Consider the following 27,107-nt stretch of genomic DNA (forward strand, 5'->3'; position numbering starts at 1 on the left):
TATCCTATCTAACCTTGCCTTTGTTGATTTGTTGTACATGTATGTCTCCACGAATACCGTAGACAATTGCTCAAAGGAGTCAATTGAGTTTGCTGGTAAATTGTCATACCACGCCAATGCTGATCCTGTCAATCTTGCAGGAAAATACCTACAAAGTACTACCTCATATCTTTCCCAATGGGCAAGGACACGAGTGTAGTATCGTAGGTGGACTGCGGGATCAGAGATACCATTATAGGTCTGAAACGCAGGTATTGGGCATTTCTGAGGGATAGAATCCCTCAAAATGCGGAGATATAACAGAGATGTTTTCGCTTCATGGAGCAATTCTTATAGCCTTGCGCCTGCATGGCTGGTTTTCAGACCTTGTATTTCTTTCCACATCTTCTCCATTTTCTCCATAACCATGTTCACATTGTGAGCATCTCTGGAAAATGCCTCATCATAGTAGGATTGAGAGGGCTTTTAGGTTGAGTCTGTCTCGTCTGGATCGTGGTGCGTTCTCCTGGTACCCTTAGGTAGGTTAGCCTTTAATGGGTTAAAATCCACCTTTCGTCTTCCTGATATAGCTCCGTTCTCACGCCTCTTTAACGGAGGGTGAGTTTGGGAACCTTCGATCTGCACATCCATCATATCTTTTAGGTTCTGGTTCTCCTGGGCCATCACGTGCACGGAATCTTCGTGTTCCTTGTTTCGTAGTAGCAAAGTTGCTACTTGTGCTGCCATTTGTTCTTCATTGTGGATTCCACCACCCTGAGGGGTGCTGTCGGCCGGTTCCTCAGAGTTATCCACTCCTTCTTCTATGACCGGTGCGTCTGGATCTATCTGGAATGGACTTAGGTTTCCCAACCCTCGTCCCCTGGGAATTAAGGTTCTGGGTAACCCTGCGTTGGCCGCAGGTGGTTGCGTAACATTGGGATGCTCCGGTAATGGCATGTCGTAAAGTGGTTGTTCTCCCGATGTTTGCCCCATCCCTTCAGCAGGAGTAAGCGTCTTGGTAGCAGCTGTTCTTCTTGCTATTTCACTTTGTCCATCCTCTGCTTCGGTTCTTTAGTTTGCTTGAGATGGCTTTTGAGATCTTCCTATCGTGACTGTTGGTCGTGAGCTTGTTGGTACATCACTTGGTTTCTGCATGCCTTCGGATTTTGTTATCCTGCGGTCACAGAGAAAATGACAAAAATCTGCTACTTGGGTGCCTTCGTCAAAACAAACAATTAATGCTCTGACACAGAGGACGGCTAAGCAGCTTTTTCAGAAAAATGACTGAAATGACGTCTTGGAGAGACATGTACTGAATTTTATGGTAACCTTGGAGAAAACAACCTTAAATGTTGAGAATAATTAAAATGGGTACCAGATCTTTTCGAAAAGTGGGGTATTAAATGCTTGAAAATATTTTTGCTTCCTTAAATTCTCGCTGAGAATCCTCAGTGCTCATAGGTACTCAGATATGAAGAATGCTTTGTCGGATAAGGCGTTTTAGTACAAAACAAAAGTTTTAACGTTTTGTGAGTGTGTTTTTGTGAAAACCTTTGTAGATCTGTGAGATTGCTAGTCTTTAGAGGCTATGAACTCAAAGAACTTGCGAGAACAATGGACGAACCAATCACTAGAAAGTGAGATCCATCGTTGTTGAACTCAGATCTCTTCGTTAAATAAGATGCGTAAGTAAAATAAATGACGGAATATAAAAACTCAAGCTGGTGAGAACTTCTAGATCCAAACTGTGACTACTCGTTTTCCCGTAGTCTACGTAATGTATAGAGTTCGGAGAATCAAATACTAAGTAGTATCGATGCCTCAGTTGAACTGATGATGCTAAGTAATAGAAGATATCATAGATCATAATAATAACAAAGAACGCAAGTATGAAGTAAAAGCTACTAAGTTATCATGAGACACAAGATATTACGTGGTTCGACTTTCGTCTACGTCCATGGGGTAATGAGTGATTTGTTTGTATTATGTTGTAGTGATTACAAAAGATCTTAAATGCTTCCCAAGATAATAGAGAGAACTCAAGTTGAAGTCATTCCTTAAGTTCTACACATTAAAGAGGTATAAGCTTAAGACGAGATTTTCTTCTCCTAGGAATTGAATGCCCTTAGTTTGTTGGTGAGGCTTGGTATTTATAGCCCCTTCAGCTCCAGGTATATCTTTGCTACCTCTGGGTCCATCGTTGCTGATATACCTTTAGTACAGATGGTATCTTCGTTCGCCACGTGCTTTCTCCAGTTGAACTCTGCCACCTCAGCTGACCCACGTTCCTTCGGGAACTTCCCAACCTCAGTACAGGTTGTACCTTCGTTCACCGCCAGCTTCTGCCAATCTGATTCTGCCACATCATCTCTCTCCTCGAGCTTTGATTATGCGTGTAGATAAGAAATTTGTGCATCTAATGCTGATTAGATATGTCATCTACCTTTGTCCCTTCGCCAGCTGCCTCCTTATAGACTAGGCTTTCATTTCTTTCATTTTAGCCGTCGAGGCATCCTTTCTTGTGACGAGATAAAGTAGATCTACCAAGATATCCTCTGTCACTTGGATTCCTATGTATAGCGAGGGCTACACAGTTATCATGTATGCGACCACTGATATCGTGACACGTGCTCCGCAGAATATTGGTATTCACAACTGGTTGAGCCAATTTTCAAATCCTTCAATACCCATTTAGCCTTTAACCCCAAATTCATATCCAACAACGTTATATTATTATTTTAGTTGTCACCCCTTTGCTATATTCATGTCTTCTCCTGGTATGATATATCTTCTCGGCGGCTTTCACTTTTCTTGAAAATGATGGCTTTAATCTATTTTTTGGTGAAACATATTCCTTTTTCTTATCTTTTTATCTATCTCTTTTAGCTACTGCGGGAACAAATAAAGCTGCCTCCAGTGGAACTTCATTGAACACGCGGAAACTTGATGAAGAAACAGAAGTTCTTGCGCGTGAGTATTTCCTACTCTTTAACTTTTTTCCATGGCAGTTGCGCTTGCTAGAGAAGTTCTATATTTAATGTTAGAATTGTTTTTTTTTACTTGCAATCTGGCTAACACATCAGATGTATTTGATCTTGTTTCTGTGTGAACACAGATGAACGAGTACCATCTGAACTAAAGAAAAACATCATGCAGGCTCGTTTGGACAAGAAAATGACCAAATCTCAACTTGCACAGGTAGTTCCTTCTCTCTGGAGACTGAAGAAGTTTGTTCATGTTCCTTGTTAAGTAAACATTTGCTCTATGTATGATTATTACTTAATGGATATACCTTGTGTGCTGTGCATCTGATCAATGAGAAGCCACAAATTGTCCAGGAGTATGAATCTGGGAAGGCCATACCAAACCAACAGATAATTACAAAGCTGGAAAGGGTTCTTGGTGTGAAGCTCCGAGGAAAGAAGTGAAACAAAATCCGCAGTGAAGGATACTGAAGGTCTTCAGTAGGGTTCTCTGTTGCTATTATTACTAACATAAAACGAATTCAGTTTTGAGTGTCCATGAATTTGAAAAAACCCAAAAAAAGTGCGCGATGATGTTAATCCCGTGTTTTATGGATTAAAGCAGTCTTTTGGGCAGGATTCTAAAGAAGAATGATGTGTGCTGTTTATATTGTGCCTTACTTTTCATCATTCTAGTGATGTGCTTTTACTGCTTTCAACTTCTGCAGTGTGTTCATCTTATTTTATAATCTGGTTAGTTGAAAGAAGTTGCAGCTGTAGATAATTTTCTGTGAATTAGTCGATCTATCGTGGGTGGGGAGTGCTTGTAGTGATCTTTATTGCATCTGCCACCTTTTCTATCTTTTATCACCTTTTTCTAGAGATGAAAAGGTCAAGAGGAGATTGTTGTTAATACTTCTGCTCAGAATATACAAATTGTGATCTCACCCATTCTCAGCAATTATACGAGTGGACTGGACAAGAGTAATCTTGTATAATCCGGAGGGATCAACTTACTTCCTTAATTGCGTCACCGTATGGGAATAAGTGATGACTTTAATCTCTATGTTCGTACATGGCTAGAGAAGTTATAATTTTTATGTTGAGTCATATCACAAGAATTGTTCTCTTGTTCATAACTGGCGTAGAGAATAGTTTTTTCGATGATTATTCTTCTCACAAAAATCGCTATTTTTAACTTCTTCGTTCGTAATTGGAGAGAAGAGAGAAAAACATAAGGATACTTGTTTACTTTGTTCATAACTGGCGAGTAAATTTTTATTTACAAGGAAAAATCGTTCTCTTGTGATTAGAGTTAACGTCATTCATGTTGTTCTTTCGGGAATGACATCAAATGGGGGAGAGTTCTTTTGAACTTGTGCTTAATGGTAATATCTTTGTGGGGAGAGCGGATGTGGAATTGGAGGAGATTCTTGTACCTTTATATCTCCTTGACGCGAGCCGAATTTACTTGGTGAAATTGTCTAAACTAAATGTTGGTATGTGTTCTATAGTCTTGAATACTCTTTTAATTAATTCTTCTTGATCCCGATTTTTCATCTTTGCCAATTTTGTTGACAAAAATGGTGAATATTATTAAGTAGTATCTTACTAGTTTACATATGGCTTTTGGGAGCATCATATGTAAGGGGAAGTGGATTAGTATCTATAGGTTTCACCTATTTTGCAAAAGGAGTAAGGAGAACATATCACCGTAGTATTGCTTCGAATTTGTGGTGCAATTGAACTTTGAGGAAGATAACAATACTATATTTCTGCACAACAACCAATGAGTAGAGTGTGATTATCGCATTTTTGCAAAACTCTTTTTGAGTATTCTCATAAGTTTTTATTGTTATGGATCTTCAACAACAAAGGTGTTGAAAGAACACATGCAGAACCATTGAAGAACTTGAAGTACGAAGAACTAAAGACGTTTGTTGAAGAACCAAGGAAATCAAGCATAGTGGATTGAGCTGAAAAGTTTATTTATTTGAATCCACATGTATTGAATAGTTTTGCAAGTGATAAAGGGGGAGATTGCTAAGCAATGATCGGTTGAACCCACAAGTTTTGTTATCTCAAGATTGTTATCAATGTTAGATGATCAAAACTATATCTTGATTTCTAGTCTACTAAGTCAAATCTTGGACTAGGTTAGAAATTGGTAGTTGAGTATCAGACATCACCCTTGAAGACTGAAAATCGAAGAAGAAATTTAGAGAACTTCTATATCAGGTAAGTGAAGTTTGAACCATTCTATTTTACCATTTTATCTTTTTGAGACAATGTCATATGACTTCTAGTAGTTTTACAAAGAAGAAATTTCAAGTCAAGCTTGTCTTTTTTAAAATCTCGAAATATGATTCTAAGAAAATATGTTCAATGATCCTTAATAATAATATTCTAAACAATTTATTCTGTGAATTAATTTGTGGATCAATTGAAAGTACATCACACGGGAATGTTTTAAACATCATAAGAGAGAAATATTGAACTTTCTGATATTTCTACACAGGGTAGGTTGGCGAACCAGTTCGCAAACCATAGATATCTGAGTTTCAGAAATACAGGAGGGTTAGCAAACCAGTTCGCAAATCGTAAGTTCACTTGGGGACTGTTCACGAACCATTGTGAACTGAAATTTGAAAGTTGGTATTAAAGGATAGCAGTTGACAAACCCGGTTGATAAATTATGGTCAACTGAGTTCAACAGTCTTGTAGGGTTGGAAAACGTGGTTCACGAATCGTTGCACCGTGACTCTTGAACAAGCTTAACAGTTCACGAACTATTGTACCAACTGTCCCAGTTTAAGTTTTTAGTTTATGCTTAAAGTCTTATTTTTTAAATATCTTTAGAATTATTAGAACTCTCTTAAACACTTCTAAGACTTCATTGATCACTCAAACACTTGTGTATGTGCATCATGGTTAAATTATTAGGTGTTTAAATGAACATCAAATTGCTTTAGTTCTTTGGCATACTTGTCAAACAAAACAATCATTATACGTGGTTCTAGAATCGGTTCTTAGTGTATATTGTTTTATTGTATTTTCAAGACCTAAGTGTTTTCTTGATCCTCAAGTTATCTTAACTTGAATTTGATGCAACCCCCGGTCCTTGAAAATCTATAAACAGAGATGCTCTTTCAACTGGGAAAATCAATCCTGACACTTTGTGTCATAGTTGATTCTAGAGTCATCCTCTATAGACCTAGGTTTCATCTGAGAAACATAATTAGGTTTACTACTAAAATACTTCTCTTTAAGGATTCGTGAAGTCAGGTCCGAATATCTTTACCTTAGTAGTTCGTGTATTCTGATCTTGATTTTCTGTTATGGGGTTTTTTGTAATCTCTTTCAGGAAAGATAGATTGCAATCACAAATTTCTCTTCGTCTCAGCCTTTGTGAATCCTTAAGATAGATATCTGAAAACTGATCTTAATTGTTCTTTTGAGATTGTTCTTGAGAGGTGTTTAAGATTCTAGGATGCACTTCAGGAGTCGTAAGTTCTGGATTTGTGAAGTTTGCAAGCTTGTCTATTGCAAAAAGATTTTCGCACATTGGTTTTCGATCTAAGCGGAAATCAAATAGGTTTATCTATTAGAGAAAGATTGGTATCAAAAGTCTTCACTTAGGTTGAAGCAACTCTTAGGATGTAAAGGACGTCAGCTAAGGGAATCAAGTGCGTAGAACCTTGCGAGGTTCAAGAGACGTAGGGAGCGCGACTGTAACTGAATCGATTGGAGGGTGGATTCGTCACAACTACATTCCAGTCCGAAGTATGATAGTAATCTAGTGTCTGTAGTGGATTAATAAATCGTGGTGTTCAAATTTGGATGAAGTCCCGGGGTTTTTTCTGTTATTGCGGTTTCCTCTTTAACAAAACTTCTGGTGTCTTATGTTTTTCCTTTTCCACATTATATTATTTATCTCCATGATTGGATTTTCATAGGTTTGTACGTATGCACTCAAAATAGATAGGTCTTTCTAATTGTAATCGATTACGAGACTAGTTCTTGTAGAATTCGTATATTGAAAGATAGATAACAAGTTGGATGCGACTAGATTTATCTTGGATATTGAGTTTTGAGATCGTCCAAGTACTCTGCTTAACAATCAGGTTCACATACCTCATGTCTATATACATACTGATTGAGTAGAGGATAAAGATATAAATTTTATATACATATTGTCAAGGATCGTTCAGTTGATCTACTTGCAGTTGTATTAGGTATTGTCCATACAGGTTACAAACGAAAAAAATTGGGTGTGTGCTTGGTACCCCTGCATTTCAGATATCTTAAGAATGATACCACATATGAAACATCCACATTCAATTTGAGAAGCTCTAAGGAATATGATATAAACAAAGATTTAAGATTACACGATTCACATATTAGCTAGATTTTTGTCGTTAGTTTCCTTATTTATGGTGTCCACTAAGGTAAAAGGTGGACTTTTACAATTTGATAAATATTTATTTTAAATAAATGAAAATCTAACAAAATATTTTTATATATTCATATTCAACCCATTTTGATGGTCACATAGTATGCATGAATTACAAAAAAAAAATTATGTTATATTACAATATGTGTTTTGATATTTATTTTTGTTACTTTTGTTTTTCTGGAATATGAAAAGAATACCAACTTACAAAGCTGGCTTTTTCGATGTTTAGATTTTTCAGTTTTTGAATTCTATGGTATTTTAATTTTTTGGTCCGTGTGGACCAAAATTGGACCTGACCAAAAATCAACCCATGTCAAGCCCTATCTCCATAAAAATTCCAAGATTGTTTTTTTTTCTAGTTTTCTCCTATAATTGTATTTTTTTCTGTTAGGTCACTTTATAGACATTTGTCTATAATTTTTTTTGGAGTTATAATTTGCTTCATAATATAAATTCTTTGAAATATCTTGAGAATGTTTTACACACAAAAGCTAAGCTTTTCCATTGTGTTACTAATCAAAACAACAGTACTTGTAGTGTGTGAAATGATAATGCTATTCAGACCACTGAATATATATTGTTTCATTGGCCTTTTGCAAGACCACTGAATATATATTGTTTGGTTTGTCATACCATATGGTAATATTGTTTTTCATGATTTAGCTACCAATCCATCCATCAAATATTGGATAACTAAGTGGATATGTAACAATCAAATCCAATATGCTATTTGCACCATTCTAACAACGGCTTGGCTCATATGGAGAGATATATGTTTTAAAGAGTTTCAGGTTAAGACTTTGAATCAACTCAACTGCTACCTTTGCTTTGAAACTATATAACAAAACCTTGGAATCCATGTCTTCCTCCCTAGATCCCTCTCATATTACAAATTCTCGTAACCATGATATTGATATCTCTCTGTAGCATCCCTCTGATGGACTCCCAGACAGCTTTTATATGTTGTATTGTGATGTTTCTTTTAACGAAGATACTAATAATACGGGTATTGGTATTTATTTAACAGATGTTGCTGGAAACTTCAAAGGTTGTATACCAATATACACAAAGGAAGCTGAATATATATATATTGCTATTTAAGGCCATCCAATGGAGCAAAAACAATCACATCTCTAATATTTGTCTTATCAGCAATACCAAAAAGGTTATGGATTACCTAAAGAATAAGAACGACACAAAGTGTTGGTGTAGCAGTTCAATTTTAGATGATTATCAATCTTTGTTAAAGTCTTTTTCTTTTATTGCTATTAGGTTTTCCAAAAAGATTATAACTCATTAGTTGACCGTATAGCTAAACATAATAGAAAATTTGATGTAAGCATGAATGGTCCCTAATTTCATTTAGCAAACATTGTAGTCTATACTTTCTTAATGTAATTTATTCTTTTATAAAAAAAAATAAAAATAAACAGCAGAGATACAAATGCCTTTGCGTACTCACTTTCAGAATTGAGTTTTACTGTTTTTACTATAGTCGTTAGGTAAGGTTGTGTCCCTTGAACGACATTCATAGCAGCAGCATCCAATGTACCTTTTATTGTTTTAATTTTTGTATTTTGATAAGCTGCTAAACAACAAAATAATCTCGGACTGAACATCGAAAATGCTTCTTACCCCCAAATATTTCCCCACTCTCACAAACCAATTTTTAGTGGCCCCCTGCTTTCTCCAGGAACGTGACCCAGAGAAAAACGTAAAGTGTGGATGGTTTCCACCTATTTTGGTATTTGAATGTGGGGAAAAGTTGGGGGTGTCAAGCATTTCCGTGCTAAACATCGTCTGGTGTCTCTGATCAGCTGACCCCAATCTAGTTTCCAGTCCAGTACACAAGTAAGTATAAAGCGACAATGCTAGGGGTGGACCAACAGTACTGGACCAAATTGGTCCACCTCCCCTCCACCATAGGATTTAGTAGGGTGGACATTTTAAAACCTAAATAGGACCCTAAAACAATAATTAATGGTAAAATTTTACCTAGTTAACAATCCGTCGAACAATTCGTGAATTATTACTAGATATGTGGGATTTTCGGTTAACACGCGAATTCGCGAATTATCAGTGTACGTTCCAAATACCGTAACCTGTATGCGTGGTATGTGAGATTTCCGATTTATACGCGAATTCGGTATCAGGAATAATTCGGTCAACTAATTCGGAACGAATTTAGTTGGATTTGGACCTTGTCGTGTCATGACTCGGCGATTTCTTAATTGTTTTAACAAAAATGTCTTCAACCCCTTCAGTGACTGCCTATCTACCATTCCAAGCAAATTTGGTTGTTAAATGTTGTGCATAGTTTGTATATACAGTTTAGACCACATTAACCTTTTAATACTAAAAATATGTATTAAATTATAATATACCGTATACGAACTTTCCATTCTGAATTAGTATACGCAAAACGAACTACATGTACCTATACCGTTTGGAATTACTCTCGGATCATTAACCGCTAACTTGTATTCCGAATAATATTCGTATGTACGACGTTCCGTACGTTTTTTATATTCCTAATTGCTAACTAGGGTCCACAATTGGTACACCAAATTTGGTCAACACTTAGCTTTTCTGAGTATAGCGTTATCAGCTATGTTGCACGGACACGTATAAGGGACATAGTTACGACACGACACGATTACGGAGACACGTCAAATCTAAAAAAAAAAACAGGTTGCACGGACACGTTATATATATTACTCACATCATTAAAATGAAATATGCTTCAAAAAAAATAAATTAAAATGAAATATTACTACAATCTTCACAACAAAATAATTACTCTTATTTTTATAAATATTTGATTACTAATTACTATAAAAAATTAATAATAATGTAATAGTGATAAAGTATTTCATGAATAATGTTTGTATTTGACTAAAACAAGAATAAATTAACGTCACATTTAACGTCACATTTAATTTATTTTAATTTTTCAAACCAAAATAAATCATTTATGACATGTCCTCAAAGTATCCAATTGGTATTCTCAAAGTGTCAATATCAATTTTCAAACAGCACATTATGTGGCGTGTGTCCGACACGGTTAGGGCATGTTTCTTGGAGTCTCCGTGCAACATAGGTTATCAGAAGACCAGTAGTTGATAGACGCAACATAAGTTATCAAAAGACTAGTAGTTGATAGACGAAGTTGGTTTAGATTTATCTAGTATACTAGGTGTACAAAATCAGGTCTTAGAAAAGAGGGAAAAAAAAACAGATTATGAATTTTTGTAATGAATAGCTCGAATGTCACAGATCTCATCTAAGATTCTCTTTCACTTTTGTTATAGGTAGGAGGCTTTTGGATCAAGGGATTGTAGAAACCGGTGTTAACTCATTAGATGAAACTGGGTGTAAACTATCCACTGAATTAGACAAAATTATCTTCGAGTACCGCAAAACCCAAACAAAAATTTCCTTTTATTTCCGTCCATCCAAGAAGAACAAACCCTAATAATAATTTCCTTCTTTCAAAGAACTTCTCGGTATGATGGAGGTCTTTCACCCAATTTTTATTGGTGTCATTTTATTTTTCGAATACTTTGCTTACCTCTTATCAACAGCCTGACCAGCTAACCGTGTTGCACTAAATCAATAGAGTGATTGATGAAGAAATGCTTTGTTGGATGAACTTGCCATAAGAATAAAAACATGACCTCATCTGAAATCGGTAACCTTCCAGGATTTCTTTTGTTGCGCTCGTTTACGCTGAATGGCGAAAAACATTAATATCTCGTTGTCCAGTCTGAGCGAGAACATTAAGCTGGCATCCTGGATTTATAGAAATTTCTCGTTTGTTTTAGATAATGTGAAAACTAGGTTTTCGGTCGTCCAAGGTAAACGATATTTGAATCTACTGGTTTGTGTTCTGTGATTGTCACTTTGCTGTGAGTTGAGTTAACCCATTGGGGATGCATTGATTAGAGATGGTTTTATGTTTTTTTGATTGTCATTGAAATTCAACTTACGAGCATAATGCCATCTCGTATGTGAATGAAGATGATGGAACATTTTTCTCGCAAGGTGATAGTTTTGTCATCTTAGTATCTAAGAAACAGAGACGAATTGTACTTTAACCATTCATCAAAAGGCATATTCTATGTGTATTGGTCCTAAGGTAATTCGTCCTTCATGAAATGTCATTGTCAGTAGAATGTTTTTCACCATCCTTTTGGTGGTAGTGAAATGTTATATTTCACTGCCTCCTGTGTTGTAGAGAAATTTCAATTTCATGCTTGAGATGTTAACATGAATGTCTCATTTCTCTTCTAGTGGTAAGAAGGAACCAAGGTTTTTACAGACTGATTTTTGCTTGCTATACAGTCATAAAACAAGAGAGTATCATGCCATAATCGATTGGGTAGTTGGGATTGTTTTTTTCAAACAAACTCTAGTACACTTGAAGACATAGATTCACAGAATATTTCATTTTGATTTCGTTATCTTTGAAAATGGATAATGGCGTCTTCCCATCCTTAAAAATATCTATATTCACTGGTCATGAAGATTAGTTTTATACTTTCTGTAGTGAAGGGTCAAAATCTTGATGACTTTACATTTTATGGCTTAACAATGAATTTGGCTTAACTATGAATCAAAAGAAGAAAACGAGTAAATCAACTCTAAAAGATACTTCCGTGTCAAAACTCTGAAGGATACTTTGGTCCAACAAATATTAGAGCCCAACTCGTTAGTGAATCACTGATTTGAGTCCGAGATTTCCACTCCCATGATCCGAACACCCCCTCCCTATAACAAAAGTGTTCTATTTTTCTTCTTCAAGTAAGAATACTTGATAAACTAGTTTTTTCTTGTCATGGTCCAAACAGACCAAATTAGGGATTTCTAAAATTCTCGAGTGCCTTTTTTTCTTTCAAGATGGAAGCATAACTAAAGGATATCACCAATCTGAATAAAAGTCAAAATAGCTAAATAGAAGAAGAGAAAGAAAAATATAATCAACCATTACTACAAAAATCAGAGGCTGGTGATTCTGATAATAATATTTCATATACCGAGAAAGATATACAAGAACTTAAGAAAAAATTTGCAGCTTATGTACGTAATGATGTATATGGAACTATGGGTTTAGGCGAAATATCATTGAAAGAGGAAATCTTACTTGGACTAGCTATGATTACATTATTACCGATTCGATTAATCGTTATGGTTGCGATTCTGACTTTTTATTATTTAGTTTGTCGATTATGTACTCTTTTCTCTGCTCATAATAGAGAAGAGGGAGAAGATGAACAAGAAGATTATGCTCATTTAATTGGGTGGAGAAGAAATGTTATTGTTGCTTTTGGGATATTTTGTTCAAGGGCTATCCTGTTTACTAATGGATTTTATTGGATCACTGAAACTTATGTCGAGAAATTGGCGAACGAGGTATAATTTGTTTTTCTTTTTATTTAAGCTTATTACTGTTACTAGTGGATTACCCGTGCCATAATGGCACGGGGCGGAAGGGGTGCTGGTGCTATGGCTAATGACTTTGCCGATAACCCATGTCATCAGTGGTGGTGGAGGTGGCAGAGGCATCTCATAGCAAACATTTATTCCATTGTATATTGTCTTTATGTATTGCATCACCGGAGCTACCAAATTTCATAATAGACAGTTAATAACAAAGAACTAATATAACTTGAAGCTGAGTTTATTTATAAAAAGATTAGTATTTGTCTTGTTTATGTTACTCAATTTGTCTCTACACTTTTTTAAATTAGTCTATAATTGTGCGCCAATGTAATTGATCCTGTCGATTCCAAGTGACATCAAATTAGCCAAGAATAAACACTGGTGATAAAAGCAGAAGAATCAAATTTCGAAAACAAACTTATGACAGGACTTCTTGATACACAACATTTGTTGCTTCATGTCTAGTACTGTTCTTTGGGAGTAATACATGGACCCTCCCGGCACTTGTGCATCTGGACAGTGCAACATAGAGCTTCCCATGGCTGAATACGGGACTCCTTAAGTCTACCCCCACATACTTCAGCGATTGAGCCTGAGATTTATTTACGGTCATCGCATAAGCCAACCTGATTGGGAACTGTCTCCTAGTCATTCGAATGAGGACGTGCGATGAAGATGGTGTTAGTGATATGCGCGGAATAAAAACCACTTCCCCAGCCTTATCTCCTGTCAAAATTGTAGCCACAGTAACATGTTGTTCGCAAATATCTACCCTCAACCTAATAACACAACAAATCATGGCATAATTAAACAATCATCGAAGCAAGTCAAGGGTTCTAAATATAAGAAACACAATGAGAATAAATGAGGTGAATCATATGACATGTGATAATCTGGATAAAGCACATACCTAGTACCATTGCATAGTCCACTTCTAGGAGATATATTACGCAACAACATAATTGGACAAACGACTTTAAGATCTAATTTGAATGGCAGTAATCCTGATGGATTTTGTTGGTTTAATGTTTCACTCGTATAGGTTGTACCTGTTGATGCTTCACTGTTAACCTGCTCTTGTTTATCTGCTGAGAGAAACGTGTGAGATTCACCATTGTACATCTCCAACACAATTTTATTTATTTATGAAACCTCGTCGTTCCTATGAGACAATATTGTTCTCTCGGTCATATATTCTGCAGTGGTTTTGCTCATTTCTTCAATTCTCGGATATATCTTTGAAATCAACTCATTTAGATTGGTAGATTTTGAAATAGCAGATGGCAAGTTAACTTTTGGCTCTGGATTTTCCCTCACCTGCAAAATGACGTAAGTATATCGAAGGAATTAATATCTAGTATGGCAGATGCGGTGGCTAAGTATGCAGGAGAAACAATTTAACTAAATTCCCGTAAACGGGTTCCCAAAAATGCTTAATGAGATGTGAGTCTTAGCTTTCCATTATGTAGTGTAATTATGTCGTTCTACGAAGTTTTTTGTATCAATCTAGCAATCACCTAAGCAAGTATGTACCACTGGACTTGATGTTCAAAACAATAGACATTACAATAAAAAAAATTGTATTTCAAATGCAAGATACATTGCATAAATGTTACCCAATTTGATTGTAAGTGGCAAAATGGGTCGACTTGTAGATAATACGGTTCCCACTTTCTCTAAGATACCTTGTAGTTGCCACACATTTTCCACCTCTTTTAGGATGTGTAGTTTGGCATCTCTTTGTTTCAGGGGATAAGCTGGTGACTTGCAGTTCCTATATGATATCAGTTCCATTCTATTTGAACAACGAAATTATACACAGGAAAGAGGAAGTTACTGCCTAAAGAGGAAACTATACGTTGTACCTAAATCCTCCTCTATTAATTCTAGGAGGAAGAAGCTATCTACAGGAAAGTACAACTGACTACAGTACTGTACTTCTTGATAAACATACCTATACATAAAACGACTCCACAAACACAGAAACATTGCAATGCGTTTCATAAGCATAAAATTCAAAATAATAATGGATAATGGAAAGAGAAGAATTTCATGTATAGAAAACGTACCTGAAGTAAATACTCAGCGAATGCAATGCTATCAGGATCTTGACTCTCAAGACGCATGTTTTGTGTGAGCTTAAGCACATTCACGTCTCTCCAAAAAAAGATCTTCTAATCGAAGCGTCTATGATTTGTTCTCTACGACCCTTTTGTACAAAGTTTGCTTAAAGTCTCCTCCAAGCACGACGTTGATCCCTCCAAATGGTTCGCCACTTGATCTCACATCTCTTAGAGTACGATCTACCGCTTCAATACAAAATTATTGTTGCATTGCCACCTCATCCCATATGATCAACTTGATAGCTCGAAACAATTCCACCTCGATAGAACCAAAATCGACATTACACTTGGAATCAAATTGTGGATCGAAAGGTATCTTAAAGGTAAAATGTGTTGTCCTTCCACCAGTTAGAAGCAATGCAGAGACGCCGCAAGAAGAGACTGTTAAAACAACGTCACCCTTGCTTCTACGTGTTGCTGCCAATGTGTTGTACACAAAAGTCTTCCCCGTCCCATCACTACCATTTAAGAAGAACGTTCTACCAGGATTATTCACTATGGAATCTGTAATTTTTTCAAACACATTTCTTTGTTCTGTATTGAATTTATCCACATTCGAATCCACCACTGATTCTTGAATCTCAAACTGCAGTTCTCTTTGCTCCCATAGTAATCGATTTCCAACAATTCGGCTCCAGTCACTGGTATGTTGGGGCATTCCAAGATCCTTCATTTCCTTCCCTTCCTCCTGAACTATTTTCTCCATGAGGTAAAGACCGTAATCAAGAACCTGCTCCTCCGTTGGATTTTCAATTCCGTATTGTATTTTGATCCTAAATGGTAAATCATCACATATATCTTTCCCATAAAACTTATGGCCGTGTAGGACTGCACTTGGTTAGTATTATACCAAAAAATTGTCGCAGTTGATGCCCAGTTTTGATTACGATGGATTCTTTCACGCATTTATCACATTCTCCGTCATCTTCCAAAAAATTTAGTGCAATACAGGCAGACTTGAAAGTTCGGTGGACCTCTTGAACACCACTCTTCATCGTAGTTCTCAGGTGCTTGAAGGACCTTGCCCCCGCTACTACCGTAAGCAACAACCTCAGGTAATACAATTCGCCACTGTTTTGGGTGACAAAATACATTCTCCCCATTGAAAAGCCTTTATGTCAAGGAGACCACTTCTTATCTGACAAAATGACATGATGCTCAGAACATGTTTATTTTCAGAAATATAATTAAAGTGAATACTCAAAAACATTCAAATAAGCACACGTAATGATGATCATTTCATTAACAATTACCACAATCAAACTATAACCGTTCATCATTTCAGCAACTGAAGAAGGAAATGGATATGTAATCTGAAGACCATATCTTACCTGACCATACAAACTTATGAGGGAAGTCTTGGTAGATATATGCCTCGCCTTCTGGATTAAACCTGTATTTTTCAGAAAATAAAGTTGTGAAAGAAGAGAAACTGAACAGAGCTAATACGATGCAAGATAGAGGCAACAAAGAAAAAATGACACAAAAATGAGGCAGAAAGACATCAGACGTGAAAATAAATTCATAAATGATGTTAAATGGATCTGCTTAATGATGAAGAAATTATACAACTCTTATACGCAAAGCCTGGACAATTTACTAAAGGTAATTTATCATCAAAAAACATAACTATACAAAAGTCTGATGATTACACAATTAAAATGCTGATCTCATGAAATGGGATAAATAATAATACCGTTCGAACATGGTTCGAGGTGAAGCCTAAAAAAAATCATGGTTGGGCTAATAAATATGTTTATCTGGCACATGTACATGATTCCTACATCCCAGTGCATTGAAGAGCTTAATAAAGGGAATTTCGAAAAGAAATCCACCCTATTAGGAATTTTCTTCCTGAGCATTGTAATGGTACAAACATCTAACCACCAACCATATACTAAAGGCAGAAAGACATAAGTCGTGAAAATATGCATTAGAAAGACAAATTTGAAATTAACCTGTTGTAGTCAAAATACCCCATCAGAGTGGTTACTAAATTTTCTGCCTTGTCCTGAATTACTTCGACTGGATCATCTGAATCGTAAATAACTCGTTGCTTGCCCGGAAGATGTACCGCCAGCCGCTGTACTTTGGGCTTCTTTTTGTGTAGACGGTTTCCAAGTAATCTCCAAGCTTCCTCGGGTGCTCCAATATACCTTGCATTCAGATATTGAAGAATCTCATTGGGGCCACCACCAGCAACCATAATCGTCAAGTCATATCCCTTTTTCAAGGATATCCTATTTTTGATTTTCACTCATTGAACTTTGTTTATCCTTTTTTGCAATGCGAATCTTCTCTAATTGAAGCTCTCTTTGTTGCAGATCAATTCTAGGGCTTCAACGGGGTATGAAACTTGTACTGGCTTCATGGTCATGTGATCGAACAATTGATGCATCACTTGTTGTCCGACTGAGACGACGTCTTTCAATGAGCGCCTCCTTTTCATGTTGTGTCATTCTCTCTTGTCTTGCTTTGTGCTGAGCATTCCGTAATTGGGACGGCTTTATTTTTTGTCACTCTGGGTTAGATCTTCAAGTTGAGCTGGCTGAAGTAGCCGTGGGCTTCGACGTGGATGAGAACTTGAACCATAACCTTGTAAAGAGTCCATCTGCAACAATGTGTTCACAAACTAAGTGTTTTCTTGATCCTCAAGTTATCTTAACTTGAATTCGATGCAATCCCTGGTCCTTGGAAATCTATAAACAGAGATGCTCTTTCAACTGGAAAAATCAATCCTGACACTTTGTGTCATAGTTGATTCTGGATTCATCCTCTATAGACCTAGGTTTCATGTGAGAAACATAATTAGGTTTACTACTAAAAGACTTCGCTTTAGGGATTCATGAAGTCAGGTCCGAATATCTTTACCTTAGCAGTTCGTGTATTCTGATCTTGATTTTCTGTTATGGGGTTTTTTGTAATATCTTTCAGGAAAATTAGATTGCAATCACAAATTTCTCTTCGTCTCAGCCTTTGTGATTCCTTAAGATAGATATCCAAAAACTGATCTTAGTTGATCTTTTGAGATTGTTCTTGAGAGGTGTTTAAGATTCTAGGATGCACTTCGGGAGTTGTAAGTTCTGGATTTGGGAAGTTTGCTAGCTTGTCTGTTGCAAACAGATTTTCACACATTGGTTTTCGATCTAAGCGGAAATCAAATAGGTTTATCTGTTACAGGCAGATTGGTATCAGAAGTCTTCACTTAGGTTGAAACAACTCTTAGGCTGTAAAGGACGTCAGCTAAGGGAATCAAGTGCGTAGAACCTTGCGAGGTTCAAGAGACATAGGGAGGGCGACTGTAACTGAATCGCTTGGAGGGTGGATTCTTTCCAACTACATTCCATTCCGAAGTATGATAGTAGGCTAGTGTCTATAGTGGCTTATTACATCGTGGTGTTCAAATATGGATGAGGTCCCAGGTGTAGATGGTGGATTTTCGACAAAGGATAAAATCGTAAAACCATAATTGTAGTACTGCTGATCCAGCAATCATATGAGTATTGAGACCCATGTCTCTCGTCGAGAGCATGAAAGCTCGTGCCACAAGAATCTCTGAATGAGAATTTTATCTCTCAGAGTATATGTGGATTGCAGTCTCTCAGTTGAGGCAACGGCATATCTCATAAATACTGAGCAATTTCAGTAACTAATTCTATATAAAATCGAATGATTGGACGGCTCCTAGACAGCTTGCCTGCTAGTATAGAGCAACAACTTCTTCAGGATACAACAATGTTTTCCCTGGCTATATAAAAGGAATATGACGTTTCAACAAGCTCATATTTCTCTATTCTCAGATAATTAATGCTCCTAAAAAACATGCCTGCTAGTATAGAGCCATCAATTAATTATCTCTAATCGTTAACTGAATATTCAGCAATATTCTCCGATTCTTCATAATATTTAGTCACTTCAATTCGTGGTTTTTCCCAGCAGAATTCCACCGGTTAGGGATAAATATTCAACATACGGGCATCTGAGCAACTATCGAGTAAGCCCCGACCAAAATGGTGCGAGTGTACTCAGGAATAATGCACAAACGAGCACCTGAATGCGCAAACGAGCATTCCAAAACACGAAGGAACGATGAACCTATGCAAAATAGGAAGATAAATAATAATAATAAAATATTAGAAAAGGCGCTAGGGGACTGGGCCCACCGACCGGCCAGTCACGCCGTGGCCAGTCCCACGCCCAATTCTATAGTTTATCATACTTTAGGGAAAAACGCACGGGACCAGGCTCATTGGCCGACCGGCCATACCCTAGCCGTGGCCGATCCCACAAGCCTTGTATCATTATTTTAATATTATTTGTTTCCCTCATCCCATGGAAACTCCTTCACTTCAAGGAAACTCCCTAGTTTCAGCAAACTCCTTGAATTCATGAAATTTCCCTCAAGTCATGAAAATAATATAAAACTAGAGAAACTCATGGGACCGGGCCCTAGCCGGCCGGTCCCACACGCCCCTTATTTTATTATTATTATTTTTTATGTTTCCCTCATCTCATGAAAACTCCTTGATTTCAACACATTCCTTGGTTTCAACAAACTCCTTGAGTTTATGATATTTCCCTAAAATAATGAAAATATTATAAAATTAGGAAAAGTGCCTCGGAACCGGGCTCTTTGGCCGTTTGGCCATGCCTTGTCCATAGCCGATCCCACACTTCATGATTCCTTCATTATTTTATTATTTATTCCTTCATCTCATGAAGTTTTCCTGGTTTCAGCAAAAATCCCTGATTTCTTCATATTTTCTCAAAATGTTGCTCAAATGCGCATCAGAAAATATCGAAACTCTCAGGACTGAGACAAGGACATTATGGTGACGCGGGCATGTCTCCTTGACCGACCAAGGTCGTCCCTGAGGCTTGCAAAAAGCCAGTCCCACGTGTTTTAACAATTTTGACCTAATTTGCTCAATCGCTCATATTGGGTCCAAACTCTTCTCAAACAACTTGGAGTTTGCTCAAACGACCATCAGCTGGTCCCATGATCACCAAAGGCCGGTCTCAGGCCCCCTTGGTCGGTCCCTCATCTCTCCATAATCAGGTTTTACTACCTAATGCTCACATGAGCATTATTTTAATAAATGATTAAACCAACATTTAATCATCCTTTCACCAACTGGTATTCAAGAGACTTTGGTATTTTGCTCACTTGAGCATCTGGGCGCTACATGGTCGACTCATCATACCATGTAGCCGGTCCCTCCTTCATTTCATGAATGATTTTCAATAAATCATCAATTTATCATCAATTCAGCAGTTGATCAAAATTAGGGTTTCGAATCCAAGGTTCATAATTCCATATTCAAACGCTAATGATTTTATGTTGATCCCATGATCACCACCCTAATTAATTATACTCGGTTCAGCTGCCAGTATTTTAAATTTATCTTGGTCCTGTTACCAATGATTCCTCAAACGAGCAACATTTGTTCAAATGAGCAACATCTGCACACACCAAAGAATATTGGTTCAGCTATTAATATTCAACGATTCATCAAATGGGAAACATATGCTCAGATGAGCAATATTTGCTCAGATCAAGGGATATTGGTTCAACTATCAATATTCAACGACTCAGAACAATATTTGTTTATTTTAGCTATCAACATTTATTCGACAATGTACTTTTGTCTCATCAGACATGTTCAATTCATGAGTCTCGGAACATTTGAAAATCACGTTCAACTCAGCAATACAAGGACACATCGTCCCATAAAGTCATCAACTGACTCCACGAGATGTCAATCATGTCACATGGGGGATATTAACTAGGCTTTTGGTCTGGCGTTCTACGGCACGTGTGTTCATCCACATGATGAGAATGTGAGCAATTCGTGCAATCAGTTGAAGGAGTTATCAAAGTAGTGGATGGAAAATCAACCAAGTTTCCGCACGATGAGCAACTGGTTTTTACACGATTTCTCACTTCCCCACTCTTTGAATTCAACAACTGTCACACTTCATGGGATCAAGGTGTTTACAATTCCAGCAATATAAATAAGTCTTTGAATCCTGATTAAAACAGACAAGAATTTCTCGACAAGTTCATACAGATAATCTTTCGTCTACACGAACTCATCGTCTGAGAAATTACTCTCAACTGAGTAAATTCAGTCGTTCAGAACTTTCTTACGTGGAATACACAACACACCTGCAATCTCGATCACCATTGATCTCACACATTTCTCAGCTTCCCTCCTACAGATCGACCCATCCTCTCTTGTGACCGAATTGACTCTGGAACGACCATTGTCTTGGTTTAGTCCTGAGTCCTACAGATTGATCTCTCGAACTTAAAGCACTCCCTTCTTGCAGTGCATCTGTGTGAGGTTGAGCATTTGCTCGGTTCAAGGAGTCTCCTACGCACGGTCATCCCCTCGATTCCGTAAAAACCAACAAATCGTTTTTCCCCATCTACATATTGGCGACCACAGTGGGAGATTAATCTCTCGGTTGCAATTCAAAAAGAAGGCTGGTCTTAGGTCTGGGTTAGTTACAGGTTCCAACACAAACGACGCTAGCACTAGCAACAATAAAAATGAGGATATCCCGGAAACCATTCCGGCCGCTAACACTGACGGTGGTGATGTTATTCCTTCTCACGCTAACATGGAAGGTCATCCCCTGTTCGGCCGACACCCTGAGGAAGTCAGGGGGAATCCACCACCTACCATGGATGATCTCATCAAGGTGCAAGAGACTCTTGCAAAGAATCAAACTGACATGGCTGCAACACAGAGGAGCTATTAAATTATCTCAAGACTCTTACTGACAAGATGTCAGAAAAGACTCAAGGAAAAAGAAAAGAAAATGAAACATCCTCAGATGCTGATCCTGAAGTAGTTCCAATTCATACAGTGGATGGCAGCGAAGTCCGCAAAGCTGTAGACGATCCATCAGCGAATGAATCATAAAATTTCATTACTCGGGAAGATTTGGAACGCCTCTTGGAGAACCATGGAAAATACAAGACATCACAAATCCATCGTCACCAGCCTCCATATCTTGCTGCTACGCAAAGGATTCCTCTTCAAAAGGGTTATACTTCTCCAACCTTCACTTTGTATGATGAAACAGGTAATGCTCGGGAGAATGTTTCTCGGTTCCTGGAAGCCTTGGGTGAACATGATCATAACCATGTGGTTCGCCTCAAAGAATTTTCAAAATCCTTGAAAGGCAGGGCATACACCTGGTACAACAACATCCCACCAGGAACTATCGACAACTAGGGAGAAATGATTAACGCCTTCTACAGAAAGTACTTCTTTGTGTCAGAGCAACTTACTCTCTCTGATCTTGGAAGAATGTTTCAGAGGAACAATGAACATCCCAATGACTACGTGAAGAGATTCAGAGTCCAGGCCCTGGACTGTCATGATCCAAACGTCACGAAGCAACAACTAGTATACTTGTGTATCAACATCATGATCCCGGTCTACAGAGCCTTATTGGAAAATCTTTGTTTCAATACTTTCTCAGAGATTCATGAAGAAGCAAAGAGATCGGAAACTACTGCACCTGCTTTATTGGAAAGAGAAAAGTCTTCAAGATCGAGGAACCTCGAAGCAACCGACGCCTAGTCAACAATCAGTACAATCTCCAGCCTTCAACAAACGTTGTTGCTGAAAGGAATGAAAGAAAAGCCGAGACACGGCATCGAAGCGCTTCTCCAACATCCCATGATCCTCTGAAGGCGCAAAGAAAATATAACCAATCTTGAAATTCACAAACCTCGACCCGGCATCAACGAACGGGAAATGATCAGACATACTCAAACTTCTCTCTTCCCATGAAGGAGTGATCGAGTTACTGGAAGTCTGGGTTCAAGATGGTGCGATCAAATTGTCGTTCATCAGGAGAGAGCCAACTGAAGAAGAAATGGAGAATCCCAGGAGTACACAAGAATCCTCTCCATTCAGAACCTTTACGCTCTCTGAACAACCAGTAAAAGAAGCAGTTCAATCCTTGGTCGAAACATTAATTGCTCTATCTGTCGAAGGCACAAAGGAGAGACATGTTCACTGCACTGAACCACATCGTGTCAAGAAGTCCATTCCGGAAATACTTCTTGAGCCTTCAGCCACAGACCAAGAGATCTACGAATGGAGACTGCTTACCACAGTCAATCTCAGAAGAAACAAATTTGGAAGAATGTTGATCGATGCTGGCACAGCCATCAACAACATTCCACTGAAAACCATCAAATCCACATGCATCACTCGACAAGAATCTACTCATGCTCCCATCTCAATCAGAGACCTTGAAGGAACGCTCGGAAATACTTATGTCTACATCACTCTCAAGGTGAACATAAGTTCAACCTGGATAGAAACCAAGTTTCACATAATCAGGAAGATCCAGGATATGACATGTCCTTCAAACGAGCATGGATCCATGATGAAAAGATGGGTACTTACAAATCACCTTTGGTTACACATCTCTCCAATGAAGAAAGCTCTGATCCAGAAGATTTGGCGGTCGTTCCATCATCAGAGCACTTGGAGGAATCTTTGACGAGGTTGAAACAAGAACCTGCAAAATATGCATAGACATTCATCAAAATTTTTTGTACTCATTCAAGTCTCATTCCTCCCATGTCTATGTCATTTATTTCCTCACATGATATTCTATCACGGGGACTCAATTCTGCTAGCATCTCTGCTATTGCAAAACGCTATAAGTGGGTAATCCCACTTCAGCAATATTTTACCAAGTGGTTGAATCTGACATTTCTCCGAATCGAGCATCTCACTGAGACATTCATTACTGAGATGATGTTCAAGCATGGAAAAGAACAATTTGGGCATTTCTCCATAGCCTTGCAGGAGTGTTTATGTGTGCCACAAAACCAGAAAGCTCTAATGTCTGCACAAGTGTTGAATCCAACTACCGCGACTAAAGGAATGCTGAATCAACAGAAGATAGTTGGGACCCAAACGATCAAACCTGAGACATGCTCAAGGGATATGACGCTTTGACGCTCAAGAATCCTTGAAATTGTACTCCCAATCAAAGAGTACACCTCCTATAACAGCGCATCTAGCTTCAGCACAAATATCTCGACGATGACACACTGATTCAACACCAGCGCAATCAAAGTGTAACTAAATTACAATCGCTAATTCTTCATTATCCCATGATAAGACTTCTGAAGCAGATGCAACATCATTCATCCATGGATCGCACAAACTCCTTCAACATACACTGGGTACTTGATCTTATTGGAATTTGCAATCTGATATGATTCCATGAAACTTTATCAAAGGAACCTCTCTACATCACAAGTCCTTGACGAAGCCACTTCACAGTAAAGTCATATTCAGTAGAATTTGGGTTGAAGTCCTAGAACATCTTCATCTTAGGAATGCTCAAGTCACCAACTAGTTCGTGAAAGGCTCACTGGATGAAGGAGCAAAGGCTATATCGATAATCATGGGCCTAGCCTTTTTCGGTCTCTGAAGCAACTCCAAACATAGTATCGGAATCAACAAGGATATGTGGAGGAGTTCCGTTCATGGTCTCAGCATCAACAAGAATTTCTGGAGAAATTTCAATCGTGATCTAGCATCAACGATGGTCTCAGGGGCAACATCCTCATGACCAGCTTCATCAACTATCCGTTCTCTGAAGTGTTACTCGATGGATCGGACTTTTCCAAGCACTAATGATTCATATCAAGGTGTGTAGACATGAAATATGTTCACATGAAAGTCTTCCCGAAGCTTGCACAACAGGCGGGCACAATCCCGAGTTTTCTACAAGATGTTCTCATCACCTCTACAAAAGAGATACAACATACTTCAGCCCATGGGTTTACAAAAACGTAACAATGAGTGAGGAATGGGACAATACTTCCTCAATGAAAGATGTTTGTCTATGTCTCTTCTACAACATACCAAAAGGGCGCATAAATCGGACATACGAACTGAAAGATATGGCATTTACCGTCAAGCCTATGAAATCTGAAAGTCTTGTACGGGATTACAAATTACAAATGTGCACGTTTCGTTGGATGATCTATGCAACTCCAAATTGATTTATTATTTTCTCATATGATAACTAATTCTCTTAGCTTCAAATGTTGGGGTCAAGCACCGAATTCCGACGTCATATGAGCTTCCTACAGCTTCCAGAGCGTACAACATGCAAGCAACAATTCTTGGACGGGATTCATAACTTCCACAGTCCATCAGTGTCCACCAGGTCTTTCCACTAAGTCCTTCATCAAGGTACCTTTAACTTCGACCACCTAGGTCTTTACATCAATTTTTCTACCTGGGTCCTCTATCCAAGTCTTGCCAGGAGAAGAGAAAACGAAAAGGAGAGATTTAACAAAATACTGGGGACTGACAGTCCATTGATCATGATGATCAGTTTCACAGTCCGAGACCCGTGACACCAAACTCTCATGTGATAATCATTCATCATAAAAGGAATTCTACCACCAGGACATGCAACCATGGTCATTACATCACCCCCTCTCGAGAGCAAGCTCAGTTTATGGTCCCGTGACCAGGGTTTCAGAAGTGATGTTTCTACGACTGACATAAACAAGATGGCACTGCAAGCACCATTCTCATGTATCAATCAAGGGGTCCTGATCTCAAATGAATCAATGAGATTAAAATGCTTCACCAACCTTTTCAGACACAAGCGAATGGTCTAAATACACAACATGAGTGTTTTACAACAAGCTCGCCTGAGATGATTTTACACTGTCACGCACAAAGCAGCAAGCTGGGAGAAATTGGTGAAGAATCTAGGGATGGGTCATATACCATTCTCTTCGTAGGTATGTCCACTACAACATATCCAAAATTCATAGCAATTGGAGAAACAAGCAAAACGATGTCGCCAAAATATTGGACTACATACCAGCTGAAAATTTTCTGGAAGTCTCCTGGAAGTTTACTGTTTCGTCAATTTCAGCCCTTAAACGTGCTCAAAAGCCGAAAATCTTCTTTCCAAAGCTTGGAAATTTTCTGAGGATGAAGAAACATGGGTAGATCACGAAAATCCGACACCGGACGAAGATTCTACAGCATTTTCAATGAAGACCTGACTTCTGAATTTTCTGATGACGAATTATGACGAAATTCTTCATTCATCTACATCTGAATCAGAAGCTACGCCTTCCGCGCAAGATCATACTTCATCTTCAGCCGCTAGTCTCATTTGCTGAAGCCGGCGGCCTTTTGCTGATAACCTGCAAGCCTTTCATCTTCAGCTTTCCTTTTCAGTAATAACTCATCTTGTCCCTGCTTCTCTTCTGCATCCTCTAAGGCTAAGAAAGCGTTGATTCCTTCACGGACGACTCCCAGATGATCGAGAGACATACAATGCATCAGCTTTCCAGCGTCTCTGAAAGGTTGATTCACCTCGGCATGAACATCTGCAGAAGTCTTCATCTTTGACTTGATATTTCTGGAGCGTTCCCCGGAAGGGCCAGAAGAGTGGTTGTAACCAAAAGTCACCACTATCTTAGGTGAAAGACATGGAGTCATGGATATACCAATAACAATCGCGTAACAAAATGGTAACTATCCAACTCTTACCTATTTACAATTTCACTAGCTGTAGTGATTATAACGTTAAAATTTTGAAAACTTGCTCGTTCCCTCAAACCTGCAAAGACGAGCAAAATTCATTATTCAAAATCAAGACTTGATTTTCATAAAACCGTGAACAGCCCACGTGAATTTTAACATCCACTGGTTTTTCAAAAACTAGACAGACGTCCATTCTACAATTGTGAAAACTCACATACATACATTATTACACCATGTATAATAGTCTACTTTCAACAGTTGTTCAAAATCAAAACATGATTTTACAAAATATATAAATATTTAATGTGAAACTCACATAAATTTGAAAAATATATCTATATATTTTTGCTCCCTCGCACGAGCATTTGTCTTTGAAGCGAGAGTATATTCTCAAAGATTTCTGAAAGCTTGAAGATAATTTTTTTTAATGAAAGCTCATTAACAAAATTTTATTACTAACAGATGCACGTCTATTAAAAAAAAAAAAACTTTTCTCTCGTACGAGCATCCACCTTTGAAACGAGAGTTTATTCCACTTTATGAAATCTCCTCATAGACAAAATTTTATATCATCAGA

At 37.9% G+C, this 27,107-nt stretch overlaps 2 protein-coding genes across 2 annotated transcripts; one reads left to right on the forward strand and one right to left on the reverse strand.

Annotated features, from left to right (window-relative positions):
- Positions 1-2,771: 2,771 nt before the first annotated feature.
- LOC113330738 (multiprotein-bridging factor 1a-like) lies at positions 2,772-3,511 on the forward strand (the record flags this gene model as incomplete). The annotated part of the gene is made up of 3 exons (XM_026577575.1): positions 2,772-2,949; positions 3,095-3,177; positions 3,288-3,511. Coding segments are annotated over 3 exons (381 nt in total), but the record flags the coding sequence as incomplete, so codon positions are not given.
- A 9,747-nt stretch (positions 3,512-13,258) lies between these two features.
- Positions 13,259-13,962, reverse strand: LOC113330457 (ATP-dependent DNA helicase pif1-like). The gene is made up of 2 exons (XM_026577266.1): positions 13,751-13,962; positions 13,259-13,619 (listed from the first exon to the last, which is right to left on the reverse strand). Exons 1-2 carry the CDS (start codon positions 13,960-13,962, stop codon positions 13,259-13,261), a joined length of 573 nt encoding a protein of 190 aa, XP_026433051.1.
- Positions 13,963-27,107: the final 13,145 nt, after the last annotated feature.

This window comes from Papaver somniferum, unplaced genomic scaffold, assembly GCF_003573695.1.
Source record: "Papaver somniferum cultivar HN1 unplaced genomic scaffold, ASM357369v1 unplaced-scaffold_118, whole genome shotgun sequence".
Taxonomy (NCBI): domain Eukaryota; kingdom Viridiplantae; phylum Streptophyta; class Magnoliopsida; order Ranunculales; family Papaveraceae; genus Papaver; species Papaver somniferum.

Coding starts and splice junctions, on each gene's coding strand:
- LOC113330457 (XM_026577266.1), bottom strand. CDS start 13,962: ATGTACAATGGTGAATCTCACACGTTTCTCTCAGCAGATAAACAAGAG. Junction 13,620..13,750: donor GGACTATGCAATGGTACTAG/GTATGTGCTTTA, acceptor TTGTGTTATTAG/GTTGAGGGTAGATATTTGCG.